This window comes from Asparagus officinalis, chromosome 3 (assembly GCF_001876935.1).
Source record: "Asparagus officinalis chromosome 3, Aspof.V1, whole genome shotgun sequence".
Taxonomy (NCBI): domain Eukaryota; kingdom Viridiplantae; phylum Streptophyta; class Magnoliopsida; order Asparagales; family Asparagaceae; genus Asparagus; species Asparagus officinalis.
Window position 1 is genome coordinate 52,963,038 of NC_033796.1, and position 22,534 is coordinate 52,985,571.

A 22,534-nucleotide genomic window follows, 5' to 3' on the forward strand; every position below is an offset into this window, starting at 1 on the left:
GGTAAATAATCTTTTATCATTTTTATTCCACTTGGATTTCTCCAAAGTGGGTGCAATATAAGCATCATCAATAATTCCTCATAAATCAATATTTTTAGATTGCACAAAAAGTTTAAATCTAGTAGTCCATTGTGCATAGGGAAAATTAATGAATTTAGGAGCAACATTAGATTCATAGCCTAACAAAAGTGCATGCTTCATGACCATGATAACTATATAAGAGTGCAAGCAAGACAAATGCAATCAAAACAAGATTAGCACAAAAAAGATAACTTGGATCTTTAACTCAAGGCGATTAGACCTTAAATCAAAGAGCATCAAGCTCTGATACCAATTGTTAGACCCTAGAGGGGGGGTGATTAGGGTCTTATGCTAATCTAATCCGATTATATGCCAATTAAAATTAATTAATGAGTTATCCTAGCAAGTATGAAATGCAACAATATATATGAACTAGGATAAGCAATATACAATATGATATATCCTAGCAAAGAGGCATATAGTGAAATATATGCAAGGATATATAAACTAAGACAAGGGTAAAATAAACAATCTACACAAGTGATAGGGTAATATGATGAGCAATACACAAAGGCGATATAAGATATGAAAACAAGAATAAGAACGCCAATGCAATCACAAACAAAACGATATGATCACGGAGTTCGGTCTAACCACTTGACCTACGTCTCCGCTCCTCACCTCGAGGAGATCTCCACTATCACAACCGGGTTTTCTACGTTCACCCGAACAACGTTTACACCTCACAATACAATCACTATGCAATCACACCTCACACACTAAGTGTTGGTCCTAGCCCGTGTCCTCCTCCTCAAGTGCTCGGTTACAACCTCTCCCTAGGCACGTCAACCGACGCCACTCCTCTTGGATTCGACCCCGTCTCTCACCACACACTTCTCTCGGTGTACAAGTGTATTACAAGTGAATCCTCACAATTAGGCTCAATACAAAGTGTTTGTTCTCTACAATGAATGAGAACGAATTATAAGCTCACTCTCTAAGTTACACAATCCCACAACCCAATTATACTATGAATGTAAATACAATAAGCTCAATGGTTGTGTGTGTACAAAGAGATAAATAAAATCAACTAAACTCAATATAAACACTAGCTTAATAAAATGATAATCAAACAATAAAATGTAAAGCTAGATTGAATTTAGAAAACTTCTCCAATAAATGACAAGAGTGAGAGTGAGATGATTTGAAGCTCAAACACCAAAGATTATCTCCTCAAGCCCTTGTGAAATTATCTTCACAAACCAAAATCTTAAACACTCTTTTAAACAAACACAAAACACCCTTAAACTTGTTTAAACAATTCTCTTGGTTAAACTTGAAAGAGAGCAGCAATAGGGTATTTATACCCACTCAAAATCTCAACCAAACCCCCAAGCAAAAGTCCAAAAAGCCCCAGAAAAATCAGCTCAGAAAATAGCCGTTGGAGTGCAACGGATCTATTGTCGGTCGACCGGAAATTCTGTCGGTCGACCGATGGAGCGCAAAAACACGAAAACCAGCTCTGGACAATCGTCGGTCGACCGGTCCGGTCGACCGATGGAGCTTTCGGTCGACCGGACCGGTCTACCGACAGACTCTATGTCGCCCAGTGATGAAAGATCAAATGATCGGTCGACCGGTTCGGTCGACCGAAATCTGATACATGAAAAATAAAGTCTGAAAGCTGTTTTGCTGATTTTAAAGCACTGTTTAAAAATATCAAATAAATTCCAAAAAATATAAAACTTTGGGAAATGATTGTAGACTGATAATAAACATGCTACAGTGACTGGTTAAAGAAAAGACCTCCCAAATGAAATATATTATTATTTTACAAAATAGTCCAAAACATGAAAATATGATATACTTGAATTTTGATGTTTTGACATAAACCAACTTTTGAAACTTTGAGAAATGTTTTTATAGACTTAGTAAAACATGTATAAACTGATATTGAAGTCTACAAACTAAGAATACAATATTTTCACAAAATTGCATATTCTTTGCAATGTTTTCAAAAACACAATAGAAAATATGAAATATGTAATTTCATATCTATAAACATGAAAACCCAAAACATATGCATGTATAGCTATATATATATAGTAACCAAAACTTGTGTATATATATATAACTATATATATATACAAAGAAACCAATAAAATGTGTGTGTATATTATATTGAGCTTAGAGTATCTAACACACATAATATAATAACTAAACTAAAGTTACCCAAACAATGATCTTGATCTTCATTGAGCTCAACTTGGTACACGTTGCGGATGAAGCTAAACTTGGATCTTGAACTTGAATTGTACGATGCTTCACTCCACAATTCTGCCAATCTCCTCTTGATATGATCGTGTAGGTTTAATCCATCCAACCTCCAACGACGTTGTTTGTCTACAATACATAGGAATGTACAAACACTAGACAAACAACATTAGTAGTAAATTGTTTGTAAATCATCATCAAAACAAGAAGGCCAACAAAAGGTACTTGGAGCGTTAGACAAACCAAATGACATCACCAACTACTCATAGAGGCCCTCACTACTTTTTAATGCAGTCTTCCACTCCTCACCTGGCCTGATTCGAATCTGATGATACCCACTCCTCAAATCAACATTCGAAAAGATGCTCGCACCTCCCAGCTGATCTAGCATGTCATCCAACCAAGGGATTGGAAACCTGTAGCGAATCGTAATCTTGTTAATGGCTCTATTATCCACACACATCCACCATCTCCCATCCTTCTTTGGTGTCAACAGTGCTGGAACTGCGCATGGACTTATACTCTCTCGAATGAGGCCCTTTTTAATGACGTCATTGATGGTATCCTGTAGGATCTTCTTTTCCTGTGGGTTCATGCGATAATGAAGGAGATTAGGAAGTACCGACCTCGGAATGAAATCGATGTGGTGCTGTATATCCCTCATGGAAGGAAGTCCCTTTGGCAGCTCTTCAGGAACCAATACTTCAAATTCCGCAAGCAGTGACTTCATCTTCTATGGAAGTCCCTTTGGCAGCTCTTCAGGAACCAATACTTCAAATTCCGCAAGCAGTGACTTCATCTTCTATGGAACTTCAATGATTGCCTTCACTTCTTCCTTCACAACTAATGCAAATTGTTGCTTTGACTCCTTTGACTCTGTTAGAAATTCACCCTTGTTGCAAAGAGATGTACACTTGGGCTTTTGATCTTTGTGATTCTTTGGAGATGGTGGAATAGGTGGTAAGATTATCTTCTTATTCTTCCATACGAAAGAATACTCATTCTTCTTGCCGTCATGCGTAGCATTAACATCATATTGCCACGGCTGCCCTAACAATACATGGCATGCATCAATGTCCACAAGATCACAAGTAACAGAGTCATGATATGTCTTTCCTAGTGATAGTGGCACACGGCATTTATAGACTTTGCTATATATGTGTGCATGATGAGTAGATGATTTTGACTTTGACTTGACACACATATTCATAAGCTTCTTATGGTTGTTAATGCATGTATTAAGAGTTGAATCTAAAGAAGAAATACGGTTTTTAACATTGTTCAACTCATCATTAGGCATATTAGCATTAACTTTAGAAGTAGAACATAAATAATTATTTATAAAAGAAGCAGTATTATTTTTTATGTTCTCTACTTCTAACATGGTATTATCTTTTTCATGAGATAAGCTAGTTATAGATGTGGTTAATTTTTCATTTTCCAAAATTAACATGTCATTGTTTTCTTTAAGCATGGTATTTTCTTTTGCAATGACATCCAATTTTGACACTAGCTCCTCATGATTGGATTCTAAATTATCATGCTTGCTTTTTAAATCAATAAAATCTTTATGTAATTTGTTATAGGCATGCAATAATTTTTCAATAGCACAAGCAAGTTCATCACTAGATAAATCATTAATGGATTCGAACTCGCAAACTTCACTAGGGCTATCGCTTAGTGGCCATGTGCATGATGAAGCTCCACATGAACTTGAAGCCGGATCCGCCAAAGCTTGTTGGATCGCCTCCAAGTCCCCTTGATGTGCTTCAATAAATTTTCATAAGGTATAAGCACTATCAAAATGAACAAACTTGTTAGACATAGATGAATTAAAGGCATTTAGCAAATATTCTAACAAAATATTGTTCATTGTAAACATACGATGATCATTCTTATTCCACTTGGATTTCTCCAAAGTGGGCACAATATAAGCATCATCTATAATTTCCCATAAATCAAAGTGTTTAGATTGAACAAAAAGTTTAAATCTAACACACCATTGGGCATAGGGGAAATTATCTAATCTAGGAGCAATATTAATAGCATAACCTAAACCATGCATATCCATAATATAAAAGGCAAGCAAGATACAAATAAAGCTCAAAATTAGATTAGCACAATAAGCTAACTTGGATCTTTAACTCAAGGCGATTAGACCTTAAATCAAAGAGCACCAAGCTCTGATACCAATTGTTAGACCCTAGAGGGGGGGTGATTAGGGTCTTATGCTAATCTAATCCGATTAAATGCCAATTAAAATTAATTAACAAGTTGTATTCTTGCAAGATAGATATACAAGAGTTATAAGCAAGAATAAGCAATATACAATATGATATATCCTAGCAAAGAGATATATAGCAAAATATATATGCAAGGATATATAAACTAACACAAGGGATGCTCACCCGAATAACGTTTACACCTCACAGTGTCGGTTTTCAACGCTCACCGAACAACGTTCACTCCTCACACTCGGTTTTCTAGTTCACCGAAAACTTCACAATTCACACTCTCACAATGTCGGTTTTCAACGCTCACCGATCAACGTCTACACCTCACACTCGGTTTTCTAGCTCACCGAAAACTTTACAATCTCACAATATAACAAGTGATTTGTTCTCTACAATGGATGAGAACTCAATGAAGCTCACTCTCAATTGTTACAACTCCTCACAACCCAAATTATACTAAGTATGAAAATACAATAAGCTCAATGGTTGTGTGTGTAAGCAATGAGATAAAATCAAATCTAAACTCAATATAAAACTAGCTTTAATAGAAATGATAATCAATAAATAATTAATAAATAAAAGCTAGGAGTAGAGTTTAGAAAACTTCTCAATAGATGACAAGATGGAGAGATGAAGATTGAAGCCCAAACAAGAAGGTGATCTCCTCTACTTGTGAAAACTTCTTCATAAACCAAACAAATAGTAAAACACACTTAAACCCTTGTTTAAAACTTTTTTAAACTTGTTTAAAACACTCTCATGGTGTATATATAGAACTGAGATCAAGAGGGTATTTATAGCCTCTCAAAACCTCAGCCAAAAACCCCAAACAAAAGACCAAAAAGAACACTCTGCAACAGCTCTAAAACTAGCCGTTGGAACTACGGCGGTCAACCGATGAAAATCGCGGTAGACCGAGAGCACGGTAAGAAACGAAGAAAAGTTCCAGACAGTTCGTTGGTCGACCGGAACTGTATCACGGTCGACCGAAGGTACTGTAGCAGGTATATCCAGTTTTATAAAATCAGTTAAAAATAGTAAAACAGATCCAAAAATTATGAAATTTTGTGGGAAAGTTCTAGACATGTAGAATGACATGTTAGAGAAAGAATTTCTGAAAAAACATTTCTCATTTGAGATAAATAAATGTTTGAACACAGAAATACAGTTTCTGAAAATCTGCTGACATACACGATTTTGTAAAATTAATTAGGCACAGTAGATCAACTCCAAAAATAGTAAAATTTTGAGGAAAGTTTCAAAACATGTAGATAAACATGTCAAAGAAAGAATTTCTTGAATATCACTTCCCATTTATGAAAAATCATCTGTTTTGTAAAACATGCATGAACATGTGCACGAACAAGAACATGATTTTGTAAATTCCATTAAACATAACAAATCAATTCCAAACTTGATGAAACTTTACAAAATGTTTATAAACATGAAAACAAAAATTTTACAAAAATAAATTTTTAATTTTCATTTCTTAATTGTGAAAACTCATCATTTTGTAAAAACATGCATGAATATGAATTTGTTAAGAACATGTTTTTGACAAAAAGAGTTTAAACGCATATTGAAACTTTATGAAATGTCTTCATAAACATTATAACACATGAATATAAAGTAAACATGGTCAATAAAACAATATCACAAAGTTTTCTCAAAATAGCTCATTTTGTGAGAAAATCCAATATTGTGTGTGTATATGATATTGAGCTTAGAGTACTTAACACACATAATATAAAATCTAAACTAGATTACCCAAGCTTGATGAAGGTCTTCAATGAGCATGACTTGGTAAACTTGCGGATGAAGCTGAACTTGGATCTTGAACTAGAATTGCATAAGCTTCACCGACATTCCGCCAACCTCCTTTGGATATGATCGTTGAAGCTCTATTCCATCCATCCTCCAACAACGTTGTTTGTCTACAAAACATAGGAATGCACAAACACTAGACAAACAACATTAGTAGTAAATTGTTTGTAAATCATCATCAAAACAAGAAGGCCAACAGATAAATCTCACTTATTTAAAGTAATGAAATAAATATAAAATAATATTTTTTAATATTTAACCACGTGCATTACAAATATCCTTCATCTTTCATGAAATTAACCAATTTACTCTATGATCATAACTCCCAATCTTATTAAATCACATTAATTAAGTGTTTATACTATAGTATAGTTATTCTTAAGATTATTAAATAAATAAATCAATTATTATAATAGTATTAGATTATCAAGTGTATGATGTTTTAATATACTATAGGAATTAATATTTATGTAATAATGCAACTCCAATTAGATTATAATAGTACAAAATTATATTAAACATTAGATTTTTAATAGTATAAGATTATAATTAAACATTAATTTTTTTAGTGCTTATTAGCTACAAATAATGTTTATATCTCATCTAGAGTGGTTTTAAATAAAAAGTAAAATAATTAATTGTGTAACTCTAATTAAATTAATAAATTAATCATTATTTAATCAACTTGTTAACAATAGCTTGGTGTTTATATGCACATATGTAAAGGCATAGATGAAATGTTTTATTCAGACTTCAATAGTTTATAATACCCAAGAGACACAAACCAATATAGAAAATAGTTCACACTTCTCTAATTCTACCTTAAGTGGTCCCCACAAAACTTAGATATTCTAAGGAGTGAAAATTTGATCTTCTTCTAATGGAAACATTTCATAAAGAAGAAAATTAGCAGTTTGGAAAGTTTCTTTTCGTGCATTAACACTTTTAACAAGTGAGCTCCTCTTGATACATCCAACAAATTATCACAAACCCATCCAACATCCATCTGTTTCATTTCACTCCGTGTATAATCTCCTTCCTAGGTCCCCCTCTCCCACTCTTCACATAACAAATACTAGGTCAAATCAATCATATCATACTCTCTTTAAAAGCACGAGTTCGGAAAAATCTTTTGATAGACAAAAAGACCATTGAAATTCAAATTAATCCATTAAGTAAGAGTAAGTTGATAAATTGATGAATTCTTATTGGATATACATAGTATGAAGATAATGATATAGTTTAAATTGAAATGTAAACTTAAATAAATTTATTAAATGCCAAATTTATAAATATATACAAGATGAATGGCGTATATGCACAAACCAAACAAATTAGTGAGTCAAATAATGTCCGCTGCATAGGTCGAACCCCAAAACAACGCAGACCTAGAAATGTACATAATGTGGACAGAGTATTTGCAAAATCTACCAAACAAATTAAAGAGATAAAATCGTTTTGAAAATTATAAAAAAGGAAAATTAAAATAAACAGTTGCGATATAAGGACACAATGTGGCGATCTCTCACCAACTAAAATTCAAGTAGTTCACGACACTACATAATTAGTTTCAAAGTTTAATTATACTATTATTATTTAAATAGAACTCTATTTACATTTGTTTTTCTCTCACATGCAACATCACATACCAATGTTTATATGCCAAGAAACTACAACAATTTTCGTAGCACTTTTATCTCCTTCTACATGTATTTGTCTTTGTTATTTTCTTCTTATTAGATTAGATTAGATTATTTTAAAACAATTAATTATATTATATATTTGATTTTTTTACTAATTATACTTATTCTAAATATAATTAGTTTTGCATGCTAAAATATAATTATTGTTGGACATTTGTTTTACTCTCATATATATATATATATACAGAGAGAGAGAGAGTGATGAGAGAGCAGAGGAGAGAGAGTAGCAGACGAGAGAGATGAGAGAGAGCAAAGAGAGAGAGAGAGATGGTATACTGGTACCAAGGATCCTTGGTAGTGATGTGGAACTACATCTTGTCATTACATCCACAACCTTTGAAGATGGAGCTCACCAACTTCAAGGTGTGATGTCATGCCGACAAGATGTGTCCACTATCACTACCAAGGATCCATTGGGCCCAAGTTATACCATATTCCTCGATATATTATATATATATATATATATATATATATATATATATATATATATATATATATATATATATATATATATATATATATATATATATATATATATATATATATATATATATATATATATATATATATATATATATATATATATATATATATATATATATTCCACAGGACTACATATATCTTGAAAATGAACGAAGAAAACCATAAAAAAACCATAGTAATTACCCACACACATCCACTATTTTCAAAACCACCATTCTCCATCTCCATCTATTATATATCCACATATCAAATTAAGCTGCTGGAGTTTCCCCTCACAAACTACACCATTCTCCATCTCCTTTGTACTTAAATTGTATAACATTCATTATGATGAGGACTCACATGAGTTCTTTGCCTGTCTTGAGCATCCAAAAAAAATAATGTGTTAAGCATTGTAGTTAGTTAATAATGAGATCCTATCATTATAAACAAACTAAATAAAGATTAATAATTCTTAAGAATGTACTATGTTACCCTATCTTCCCTTGCAAACTTGTTAGTTATTTATTCCTGGCCCGAAGATATTTTCAAAATTAATCATCTATTTCATAAAATATTTAAATAAAATTTATGGAAAATGTAACAAACCATATTTATAGATTTTAATTCAAAATGAATCTGACTTATTTTATAGTAAGAAAATAAACGAAAAATAATAATTTTGATATTTAACCACGTGCATTGCACGTGCACAAGAACTAAAATAAGCATAAAAATGAGAGAACAAATTAAGACCACTATTACAAAGGTGCCCAGCCCCAACGGGTGGTGGGAACCCCTTGTCCCTAGGGGTGCCAAACGGTTCGGATATATCCGAGCCGATCCGCATCCGAACGAATACGGATATGATAGGCTAATTTTGAAACCGGGCGGATACGGATACGGATAAGGATATGGTTTCGGATTTTTTTCGGATACGGATTCGGTAACGGATATGAGGGTTACGGATAGGAATATCCGCAATATAGTAGTGATTTGGGTAATCGGGTCTCAAATTCATATTTACAAACCCGCTAACCCAAAACCAAAACTTCAAAAAAACCCTAGGCCCTCACCCTCTCTCATCAGGCCGCCTCCACTCACTCTCCACTCCAGCCCTAGGCCGACTCTCTCTCTCTCTCTCTCTCTCTCTCTCCAGTCTCCACTCTCCAGCCGTTCGCCTCGCCAGCGACAGCGATCAGGCCGCCTCCACTCTCCAGCCGTTCGCCAGCCGTTTGCCAGCCGTTCACCAGCCGTTCGACAGCGATTCGCCAGCGATCAGGCCGCCTCCTCTTATTTCCGGCGATCTCACAGTCGCCACTCGCCAGCGAAGATCAGCGAAGGTTGGTCAAAGAATCGTTTCATGCTCTTATTTGCCATTTTCATGCACTTTTCCTTCAAATTTCTAGTGGGTTTTTTGTTTTAGTTAATACCCACTCAATAATTTTCTTAATAAATCTCTTTTTAGTGGTAAAAATTGGATTTTTTTGCTGCTGAGTGCTGATTCTTGCCCTCAGGCCGTCGCCCTCACCCTCAGGCCGTCGGATCTTGCCCTCAGGCCGTCGGATCTTGCCCTCAGGCCGTCGGATCTCGCCCGCTTCGTCTTCGTCGGAGCCTTCGTCTTCTGCATAAGGTCGAATCGAAACTCTGCATTAAATTCATTGACAATATCTTGTTTCATATGTATAAGATTTTTGATTAAGTTTTTTTTAATTTAATAAGTTGGTTTGTATGAACTTATTGTGTCGTGATTGTCTGAAATTTAGTCCTCTTGTGAAATGTTGTGTCATGGACCATGGTCGTCTTGTGAAATGTTTGTGCCATTGGTTGTGCTACTGAAGGTTTTGGATGAAGATTATGTCTAATAGATTTGTGCTCAATTTTAGTAATTCTAATTATATGTGAATTCTAATTATACGTGAATATGGTTAGTATTTCTAGTTATGTCTAATTAGATTGGTTGTAATTCTAATTATACGTGAATATCCGTGATCATATCCGATCCGATTCTTAAATATCCAATCCGTATCCGTTTCCGATAAGTGCGGATATGGTTAGTATTTTTTCTTACCGAGAGTGATCCGTATCCGTATCCGTTTATAAGAAGCGGATATGGATATGGTAAGTGTCATATCCGAACCGTATCCGCTCCGATAACACCCCTACTTGTCCCTCCTTAAAAAAAAGAAAAAAAACACAAAAGGCCCATGTGAACCCCTTTTCTTCTTCGTTCCCCCTCTATCAAAAAACCCCAAATCTCCTTTGTCGCCGCTCAGAGACTTCCCACCACTGCCCCTCGGAGATCGCCTCCGTCGTCGCCGCAGCTTCTCGGAGATCCCCTCTTTTTCGGGAGATCGTCGCCGTCGCTGCTCAGAGATGGCCGCTGCCACCACCGCCACTCTCTCCCCTCAAAATCCTAGCCTTCGCCACCATGAACTGCAGCCACGCCGCTCTCTCCCCTCTTTTCTGCTGCTCGGAGACGGTCACTGGAAACCCTAGCGCAGAGGATCCGGAAACCCTCGCCTCATCGGCGTCTGCTACCTCCCACAACTCTACTTCCCTCTCGGGTGTGGCTAAACCCTGGCAATCTTCAAGCCCTCGATTTCTGTACCGTCATCTGCCGATGCGACTGCGAATAGGTGAAGAATCAGGCATTCTGCCGTGCAGATGATATGTCCACAGGTCGAAAAACCCTCTAATAACTATTCCTTTATTTGTTTCTTGTGCTGATTTGAAGGTCTGAAAATTGGTGGATCGACTTTGTTAGGCGCCGAAGAGGGACTCCTGATGCCGCAAACGGGTGTGGGGTAAAAGCCCATCATCTTTGGTTTCTTAACCAGAGTAAGAACATTTTTCCTATTTGTATAATCTTCACTTTGTTTAAAATTATTGAGATGATAATATGGAGATCGCATTGTCACGGATGATATGTGAATATAGCTTTGATAGATAGCTCGGTTCAAGTTTAACGAGCTTTTGTTTTGTTGATGGATCAGTTAACTCATGAAAGCTTCAAGTTTTACTTACTGCAGAAACAGATTGTAACCTTGTTCCAGATAGCTCTATAATCACCACTTGAAATTGTGGCATGAAACTTCGAGATTACATGTATGCACCCTTCTTGAATCACTGGTTCGAATCGCAAAATTTCTGTGTCTTTAACACTTCCCTGTATGAACTTTATCCTAGTAGAAACTAACATATTCCTTATTATAAATTCTATTAGCAAATTGGAAGTTGAGTGTAAGAATTTCAAAGAAGTACAACACATATTCCTTATTATAAATTCTATTAGCAAATTGGAAGTTGAGTGTAAGAATTTCAAAGAAGTACAACAAAAATCTATTTGTATGTTCATCCAATAGCGTGATTTGCAACCCAAAAATATGCCAAATTTTAACATTAACACTTTCAACAATCACCATTTGTACTTTAGTGTTAAGCTCACTTGATGGGCTATAAGCTGATATACTCATCTTTCCTCAAATTGATCCGTATATGTAACATATCATTTAGTATTTGATGTTCTAAACAAATTAAAAAATTTATGCACATACAATTGACTTATGAATGTTAAACATAGAACAAAATGTTCTAATGATTTAATATCATAATTTCCATCCAATATTTTTAATGTTAAATGACTAATGAATAGATAAAAATAATTCATGTTATTACAGAATATACTCTATAATCTATGTGCATTGTAATACTATAACAGTTGACAGAATATACTGAATATAACAGTTATCATATGTATTAATACTCTATACTATGTGCATATTATTTTATTATATAATATCACGTTTGTTAATGACGAAATAGGTAGTGTGATATAAATTTCTTTGTATACTACATTGTCACTATTCCTCTCACTGCTTTTGTCATCATTCACTACAAGAATTTTAAGCCCATTTGGTGATGCTACTCTAGATACAACAACATAGAATTGGCCATGTATAAAACATGGTTTAGGTAAATACAGACCCACATATTTAAGAGTTTGGCCTTGACTTTTATTTATCATCATTGTGAAACAACGCTTGATTGAAAGTTGTCTTCTCATATTGAATGGATATTTTGAATCGATGTTGGTACTAATTATCCTTGAAACAAAATGTTTCAAAACCTATGTTGCTGCCGCTTATGATCTTTGCTTCTATAACCCATTTAAGAAGCTGTGTGACGATCAATCTTGTTCCATTACAAAGCCCTTCACTTGGACTTAAGTTACAAATAAGCATTATAAGAGTTCTTACTTTAAGTTTATTTCATAAATTAGCATACCTAGAAAAGATAGTGAATTAAGGAACTCAGTAGGATATTGGCTTTCATTTCTTGAAGACTTGGAGATGTTTGACAAATTGAATCAAGCACTCAGATATGTTGTGTTTTCTCCTTCTAATTTTTCTAATATGATATCATTAATAATCTCCACTATCTCGTTTCTAGATATTAAAAATGCTCTTTCTGCTAGATAATTTGTATTACTATGATTTTGAAGGAGATTTGTACATGTTATAAAAATGATATCATCAACTAGATTCACATTCATGTTAATCAACAGCTCTGCAGGTGTTTCAATTTTACAATCATTTGGATTTTCTTCATGCGTCTCATGCATTATAAACCCATTTCCTATATCAAACACCTAGTTACCAAATTTAGATGCGCTCATACAATCTTCACTGTCAGACTGTTGCTGAATTCTCATGTTCTTTTAAGGGTGAATGCCCTGCATTGTTGCCATACTGGTGAACGACTGATGCATGAATATATAATATCATGCTTACTTCCTTGTGGTACAACTGGCAAAATTTGCCTAAAATCTCCACTAAGGACCACAGTCATGCCTCGGTCTCCCAAAACAGAACAAATGTTACAGGCATGTACATATGTATGTATGCAGGCATGTATGCTTGCATTCAGTAAAATGAACCTGCTAATATCAACTATAAGGTATTTTTGCATGCCTAACCAAGTTTACATACACAGAAGTTACTAATATATTTTCTTTGCATACTTGACATACACAAACTATTTTTTATTAGAGAATCTAATGTGATTATCGTATGCTGGAAAAACTTATTTTTCTATTTTAATCATTCTAATCCTTGTCGTTGAAAATGGAACGTTGTTGTCTTTTTTATAGGTTATATATAACAGCCTTTTGAAGCTTAATTTTTCTGTTTGTAGTATGGTCGCATAGTGGACATTGAATTGAAGAATCCACCCCCCCACCCCCCGGTTATTGTTTTGTGGAGGTAGGGATTCATAATAATTTCTTAAAACTAAATGATTCTGATCTATTTTACTTACTCATTTTGTGGTTGTACAGTTTGAAAGTGCTCGAGATGCTGATGATGCTGTCAGGGGTCGTGATGGCTATAACTTTGATGGATACCGTTTGAGGGTATACTAAAAAAATTCTTTCCTATGTTTGCTCAAACCCTCATCTAATTTGGAGGCAAATGGTTCTCTGTAGGTTGAGCTGGCTCATGGAGGCAGGGGACGTTCAAGTTCATCTTCATTTGGACGGGGTAGCAGTTATGGAAGTGGTGGAGGCAGCAAATATGGAATTTCCCGCCGTTCGGAATATCGAGGTTCTTTCTAGAAATATATCTAAATGATTGTGCTTGTATATATGCATAGATATCTTAGCTGTTTCGCTGCTTCTATTTGTTACAGTGTACCTTAAAACCTTAACCCACATCGTTTTTGCAGTTGTTGTTCGTGGACTACCACCTACAGCTTCATGGCAACATCTATAGGTGTACAATCATCTATTATCTGAGAAAATCCTTATTTTGTAGACTAGCATTTATTTTCCTAAACCTGATATCTTACAGGATCATATGAGAAAGGCTGGGGATGTTTGCTTTGCTCAAGTTTTTCGTGATGGGGATGGTAGGATCTTTACATTTCCAACTTCATAGTTTTTTTTTTGTTAACTTGCTTTGTAGGCCTGGTTAGAAGATTGAATAAGGTGAACATCCATAGGTGGCAGATTCCAACTGCTCCTGCTCTGTGTGAATGTTCTTGCTTTTTTTGTCAAAATGCTTTTTTAAGTTTATTTACTGTACAAACCCCTTGTTCTCATCTCCAGCCTATTTCCAGGTCCATAGTCTATTATTTTTTATTTGGGTTCATGTGAAATTTGTGGTTATTCAGTTTGGTACACTTACAATATTTATCCCTGCTTGCAGAGAAGTGCTTAAGGCCTTATCCAAATGTGAGACAGGTTAAGAAATTATCTCGGTCCAAAACGTGTGGCTTTCAAATAACTCAAGAATTCCCAAACAACTTCCAAACACGGAAGGTATATTATGCTTGCAGTTCATTAATGCTTTCATCAACATGATCCTTAAAAGTTTCCAATCCAAGATCGTTGTAATAGAGGTGTATTAAAACTGCAGGAACTGAGGAGGTGCCTTCAAAAGCCGGTCCTTGATCTGATTACGATTCAGAAGATTGACTTCCACCTTTGGAAGAGAACTTGAACCACTTGAAGTTGGAGGACAGTGAAGAAAGTGAAGAAGATGATGAATGAGGAATCCTTTCATCGAAATCTGTATGAGGTCTTTTCTTGACTTCGACTGAGCATAAATTTAAATAGATATATCTGGTTTATTGACCCATGTGGCCCCAGTTCCGAGGCTCGCCTCATAATACCACTATTAACAAAGTTCTTAACCCAGTATTGTTAAGCTTATTGCATTTGTAATAAACCTAAAGAGACGCAACCAAGCAAAACTAGTTGAACGTGAACTAAAGCTAGGAAGCCTACAAAAGTCCTTAGATACATGGTTTAAAAAAAATATATTTTACCTAGCTTAAATAAATAAAGGAACAAACATTAATTCGTACCTACTAGGGGTTAAGCTAGTGGCTCAACTTGGGGGATGCCATCCTCCAGATCCATCTCTGTTCTACACAAGGCACAACGCCGATGTGCAGCTAGCATCCCTGCCAAGCACTCTCTGTACATGCAGTGATGCATGACAGAAGCAATGTCATCTGCGCCCCCTCTTCAAAAGGGTTCATGCACACTGGGCACTCGGTGTTGCATTTGTACCTGGGCATTGGATATGAGAAGGTGGGGAAGCGCTCTACAGCCCTCGCAAAAAGAGGGTTGTGCGGGCGGTGGGGAGGGCTGCGCGGATGGTGGGGAGTCCCCTGATGGGGAGTATCCTGGTGGGTGTGCATCCTATCATTTTTGCACTTCATCAGCAAGAACACCCCAACCCAGAAAAATCCCGACAAAATGAATGTCCGGGAGATATATTGGAATGGGGACGTGGATGATGGGGAAGGTGACCAGGCTAGGGATGCAGGTGATATAGGATCATAGTTCACTACGGGATCCATAGGCAGGGAGGGAGGGATGGTGGGGGAGAGATAGAGACTGAGAAAGGGAGGGAGTGAGGGAGAGATAAAGACGGACTCACTCCCCTCCGTCTTTATCTCTCCCTCACTCCATCCCTTTCTCAGTCTCTATCTCTCCCTCACCATCCCTCCCTCCCTGCCTATGGGTCTCACAGTGAACTATGATCCTATATCACCCGCATCCCCCCTGATCACCTTCCCCATCATCCACGTCCCCATTCTAATATCTCCCGGACATTCATTTTATCGGGCCCCCCTGATCACCTTCCCCATCATCCACGTCCCCATTCTAATATCTCCCGGACATTCATTTTATCGGGATTTTTCTGGGTTGGGGTGTTCTTGCTGATCAAGTGCATAAAGGATAGGATGCACACCTGTCAGGATACTCCCCATTAGGGGACTCCCCACCGTCCGTGCAGCCCTCCCCGCCCTCCGCTCAACCCTCTTTTTGCGAGGGCTGCAGAGCGCTTCCCCACCTTCCCATATCCCATGCCCAGGTACAATCGCAACACCGCGTGCCCAGTGTGCACGAACCCTTTTGAAGAGGGGGCGCATGTGACATTGCTTCTGCCATGCATGCACAGAGAGTGCTTGGCAGGGATGCTAGCTGCACATCGGCGTTGTGCCTTGTGTAGAACAGAGATGGATCTGGAGGATGACCTCTCCCAAGTTGAGCCACTAGCTTAACCCCTGGTAGGTACGAATTAATGTTGTTCCTTTATTTATTTAAGCTAGGTAAAATACAATTTTTTTAAACCATGTATCTGGAGACTTTTGTAAGCCTCCTAGCTTTAGTTCACGTTCAACTAGTTTTGCTTTGTTGTGTCTCTTCAAGTTCATCACAAATGCAATAAGCTTAACAGTACTGCGTTAAAAACTTTGTTAATAGTGGTATTATGCCTCGGAACTGGGGCCACGTGGGTCAATAAGCCAGATATATCTACTTGAACTTGTGCTCAGTCGAAGCTAAGAAACGACCTTGTACAGATTTCGCTGAAAAGAGTTTAGTATCACATTCTTTCATCTGCTATTTGACTGGCTTGTATTAGTTGCAGAGGAGTTCGAGCCCAGACCAGAGACGACAGTGAATTACATGGACCAGCATCTCTCCATCAACAAAATAAGGTGCCACTGATTCTAATTACTCGGGGTTTCTCGCAAGTTGGTTACTTTGAAGCATGAGAATGAGGCACATATTCTTAGCAAGAGGTTTTAGAGATTGGAGCTATTCTCATTTCTCCCTCACCAAATTTTCATGGAAATTAAGCTCCATACTGCAGTCAACTGAGCATCCTTGGAATGAAAAGTTGTGAGCATGTTTCCAGTATTTGCTGAGTCTCTTGTTTTTGTCGCCTTGAATTTTCGTCCTCCTGTGTTTGCTGATGTTTTTAATTACTTGGGTATGATTGTAAAATTGTAATGCAACTCAGTGTAATTGAAAGTTTTTCAAAAGGATTTTATAGAAAGACACTTCCAAGTTCCATGGTATAGTTCTGTGTGCTTTAAATCAGTTTATGTGCATATAAAATGTCTCTCTTGAATAGAAATTTTACCATAATAATATGCTTGAAATTTTACAAACTGAATGTAAAGATATTCACATTATTTTCCAAGTTTTATAGAAAGACACTTCCAAGTTTTTCAAAAGGCTTGTGTATGTTATCCTCTACTGCTCCAACACAACTGTGAGAACACAATGCTTTTGTTTAAAAGCTCAAAGCACTCACTGTTCTAGTTTAGTCTGGGAAAAACTTAGAATGAGATCATCTGATGTTGATAAAATTGGAAAACAATAGTATATGAAGTATTGAACAGATTACATTTGATCCAAGGGTGAGCCCGAACAAGAAACCTACTTAGTACATAGCTGAACCATGATGACCAACTTTGTTTAAAGGGAAATATTGTAATTCAAATGCTTAGTCTCCTATCATCTCCTCACCTTTAATTCTCTCAGCTTCCTTTTGTTTCATGTCATTATTAGTGCTCTTATCTTAGTCTTGCACCTTTTGCTTGTTTCCCCTATTTTCTTAGCTATTCATGGTAGAAGCACCAGCTCAGTTGCAGTATACTGACAACAATTCTTAGCAATTCTAGGTAGAAGTGACAGCAATTCTTGTTTTTAGTTTTTATGACAAATTTGTCAATTAGTGCTTTTTGTCAATTCTTGTTTTCAGTATTTATGAGTTGAAGAAGTCTAGTCACGTGGTACTCAAATAAAAATAAGTGCAGGCACCAAGTAGGTTATGCGACCACCACTTCAGGAAGCCAGCTGCTATGTAGCCAACCCAAATTGGGAAACTTCAAACCTCCAGTCTCCAGATGATATATATAGGTCATCGTTCTAATATACACTTTAGTGCTTTCCAAATTTGTTAAAAAGAGCTTATAGCACGTGCTAAGTTGTGACACCCTTTCAAAGAGATGTTTTATTTGGGAGCTAGAGGAGGGGCCCAGGTTCGAAAGTAGGTTATGCGACCACCACTTCAGGAAGCCAGCTGCTATGTAGCCAACCCAAATTGGGAAACTTCAAACCTCCAGTCTCCAGATGATATATATAGGTCATCGTTCTAATATACACTTTAGTGCTTTCCAAATTTGTTAAAAAGAGCTTATAGCACGTGCTAAGCTGTGAGTGACACCCTTTCAAAGAGATGTTTTATTTGGGAGCTAGAGGAGGGGCCCAGGTTCGAAGTACCAGAATCAATACATTAGCAAAAATTACAGAAAAAGTAAATGATTTGTCTACATTAGCCTGAGAGCTCTAATCAAGGATCTTCGCCTCTACTTGAAACTCTTAGCAAGCCTATCAAAGCTCTTATTCTTGATTGTATCAAAATGAAGCCTCCATGCAAAATAAAATCGACAGGTAACTACAATGCTTAAGCCGTAAGTAAAAAATAAGTTAATTAAATTTCAAACTAAATTATAGAAGGGGAAAATCAAGAATGGTTTACAATCATTATAGGTGGTGACGCAGACGTAGAAACGGTGAGGCCGATCGGATATCGTTCTGATGCCGACGAGCCCTGACAATAACAGGTAAATAACAAGCTTGAATCCTCAAGCCATAAATTTCCCAAATTTGGGAAAGAAAACAATGGAGAAAATTCTCTTGATTGAATAATTAAAAAGTTAATTGCATGATTTACAAAAGGAACTATTATATACAGCCAACTAAACCTATTCTAACTCTAATAAAAAAGAAAGTTTGATTCTAAAAGGAAATAACCAAAAAACGAATCCTTTCCTAATTGTTGTTCGAGTAGACACGAGGCATGTCGATTAGTATCGCCTTTCGTGTCGACTGGGCATGTGTCGACTAACACCGCCTTTCGTGTTGATTGGGCGTATCATATCGTCCTGTCGCCTCGAGCTGTCTGCTCATCTCGTCTGGTCTGCTTCGCCTCGAGTCATCATCTCGATATCGTCCTGTCGCCTCGAGCTGTCTGCTCATCTCGTCTGGTCTGCTTCGCCTCGAGTCATCATCTCGACTCATCCGGTCTGCTTTCGTCTCATCTGGTTTGCATCGAGTTGAGATGTCATCTCGTCCGGCGATGTCGTATCGTCCGCCTGTTCCTTCGTCTCGTCCAATTACTTGATCTCATGTATCAGTCCCTCCTTCTTCGGAAGAACTCGTCTCTAAATTCGCTTCACTCGAATACAACTCGATTGAAGGATGATAATCAGAAATATCCGCCACGTTGAATGTCTTTGACATAGCCATTCCTTCTGGAAGATCCACTACATATGCATTATCGTTGATCTTCTTGAGGATCTTGAACGGTCCATATTTTTTTGGTTTAAGCTTGCAATATGTTCCAGCTGGTATCCGTTCCTTCCGCAGGTACACCATCACCATGTCCCCTTCATTGAACACCTTGAATCGCCTATAAAAAGATGCTAATCCATGAAAGCTTCTTACTTCAGTAGCACTTCCTGGGACTGGTCAATCTCTGATTACCTTGACTTTATCTTCATCTACCTAGATCCCATGCGAGCTTACCACGAATCCCATGAATATCAACTTAGTAGTCAAGAGCACACACTTCTTAAGGTTGATGTAAAGCTCATTCTCCTTTAGCACTTGGAAAACCTCTCGTAGGTGCGACATATGCTCCTTCTCATCCTGACTATAGATGATAATATCATCAAAGTAAACCACCACGAATCTTCCCAAGAAAGGCTTTAAAATTTGGTTCATCAAACGCATAAAGGTACTTGGAGCTTTAGACAAACCAAATGACATCACCAACTACTCGTAGAGGCCCTCACTACTTTTTAATGCAGTCTTCCACTCATCGCCTGGCCTGATTCGAATCTGATGATACCCACTCCTCAAATCAACATTCGAAAAGATGCTCGCACCTCCCAACTGATCTAGCATGTCATCCAACCAAGGGATTGGAAACCTGTAGCGAATCGTGATCTTGTTAATGGCTCTATTATCCACACACATCCACCATCTCCCATCCTTCTTTGGTGTCAACAGTGCTATCTTGTTAATGGCTCTATTATCCACACACATCCACCATCTCCCATCCTTCTTTGGTGTCAACAGTGCTGGAACTGCGCATGGACTTATACTCTCTCGAATGAGGCCCTTTTTAATGAGGTCCTTGATGGTATCCTGTAGGATCTTCTTTTCCTGTGGGTTCATGCGATAATGAGGGAGATTAGGAAGTACCGACCTCGGAATGAAATCGATGTGGTGCTGTATATCCCTCATGGAAGGAAGTCCCTTTGGCAGCTCTTCAGGAACCAATACTTCAAATTCCGCAAGCAGTGACTTCATCTTCTATGAAACTTCAATGATTGCCTTCACTTCTTCCTTCACAACTAATGCAAATTGTTGCTTTGACTCCTTTGACTCTGTTAGAAATTCACCCTTGTTGCAAAGAGATGTACACTTGGGCTTTTGATCTTTGAGATTCTTTGGAGATGGTGGAATAGGTGGTAGGATTATCTTCTTATTCTTCCATACGAAAGAATACTCATTCTTCTTGCCGTCATGCGTAGCATTAACATCATATTGCCACGGCTGCCCTAACAATACATGGCATGCATCAATGTCCACAATATCACAAGTAACAGAGTCATGATATGTCTTTCCTAGTGATAGTGGCACACGGCATAATTCAGTCACCTTAACAGAAGGACCCTTCTTGATCCATCCTATAATATATGGTATGGGTTTTGCTTCCGTCGGTAGTTTCAGGTGATCCACCAAAGCCTTTGACACAATATTCTCACAGCTTGTCAATGATGAGGGTGCACAACGTGTTGTTGACTGAACACCTAGAAAAGAAGATTTGATGTCGTTGTGATGAATCTGGTGTTTTCTGAGCGCATAGGAGTCGTTGAACAACACATGACACATTGTCGCCCTCAATCTCGGCAACCTCTTCCTCATACTCTTCTTCAGATGTTGAGTGTCCATCCTCAACTTCTTCATAATCCGCAAGATTGACCTTTCGCCGTTGCGGACACTCGTTGGACTTGTGCCTTGGTTGAAAATATCAGAAACACTTCCCTACGATCGGCTTGGCATACTGATTTGATTGAGTAGTCGGGGGCTGTGGATGATTGGTTGACCACTCATTCGACCGTGGAGGAATGGGCCAATCAGCCGTCCTTTGCCCTGCCGGCTCACCTCTTGCTTTCTCAACCGAACTTCCTCGATCGGGTTGCCTGAAGTGTGGTTTCTTGGAGGCCAATCTTTCCGCCTTTAGAGCCATATTGTGGGCTTCGTCAATAGAGTACACGTTGTGGATGGACACCTTCTCTTGAATCGAATACTTCAAGCCACCAACATACTTGGCTGCGAGTTGTTCCTTGTTTATTGACAAATCACAACGAGAAGTGAGGCTGAAGAATTCTTCGGTATAAGCACTTACTGACCTGACTCCTTGTTAGAACCGCTTGAACTGGTTGCAGAGAATTTTTTGATAGTCGTGTGGTAGGAATCTTGCTTGTAGTAGCTGCTTCATGCGACGCCAAACCTGCACTGGTTGCTTGGCTTGTCGTTTCCTAGCGTTTTGAATTTGATCCCACCATGCCGCGGCTCCTCCTTTGAAATGATATGCTACAAATTTCACCTAGTTTGCTTCGGGCACATTAGCCATCTCAAAGAACTTCTCCACTTCGCAGAGCCAATCCAAGAAAGCTTCTATGTCAAGATTTCCTCCAAAGGTAGAGAGGTCTACCTTCATCCGATACTCTTGGTTTTGGTGATGTCCTCCTTGCCGGTGATAGTTGCGACGAGGGTTGAAACCTCTACCCCGACCTCTGCCATAAAGTTGCCCTCCTTCATCTTCACTCGAGGCGTTGTTGTACAATGGCCCATCAAATTAGGCACCATAGTCTGTTCCTTCTTCACCAGAATCATCATGGGAGAGGGGTTGGTTGGGATGTCGTTGATGATCTAGAGGGGGTTGATATGGAGGAGGTTGATATGGAGGTGGTTGGTTTGGACATGGTTGATTTGGAGGGGGATGAACTGGAGGGGGTTGATGATTATACGGGGGTGGATGTCGGGGTTGCCCAACTCCGGGTCCGCCTAGGTGAAGACATCCGGCGAAATTATTCCCGTTGTTGAGGTGAAGGGTGAGCCCTTCAATGGCTTGT

At 37.7% G+C, this 22,534-nt stretch overlaps 1 protein-coding gene across 1 annotated transcript; it reads left to right on the forward strand.

Annotated features, from left to right (window-relative positions):
• On the forward strand, positions 8,357-15,252 carry LOC109835125 (serine/arginine-rich splicing factor 1B-like). The gene is given in 11 exon segments (XM_020403118.1): positions 8,357-8,419; positions 9,678-9,861; positions 10,036-10,151; positions 13,715-13,750; positions 13,753-13,782; positions 13,857-13,931; positions 14,004-14,121; positions 14,243-14,289; positions 14,368-14,425; positions 14,725-14,837; positions 14,935-15,252. Coding segments are annotated over 11 exon segments (924 nt in total). The 3' UTR covers positions 15,019-15,252.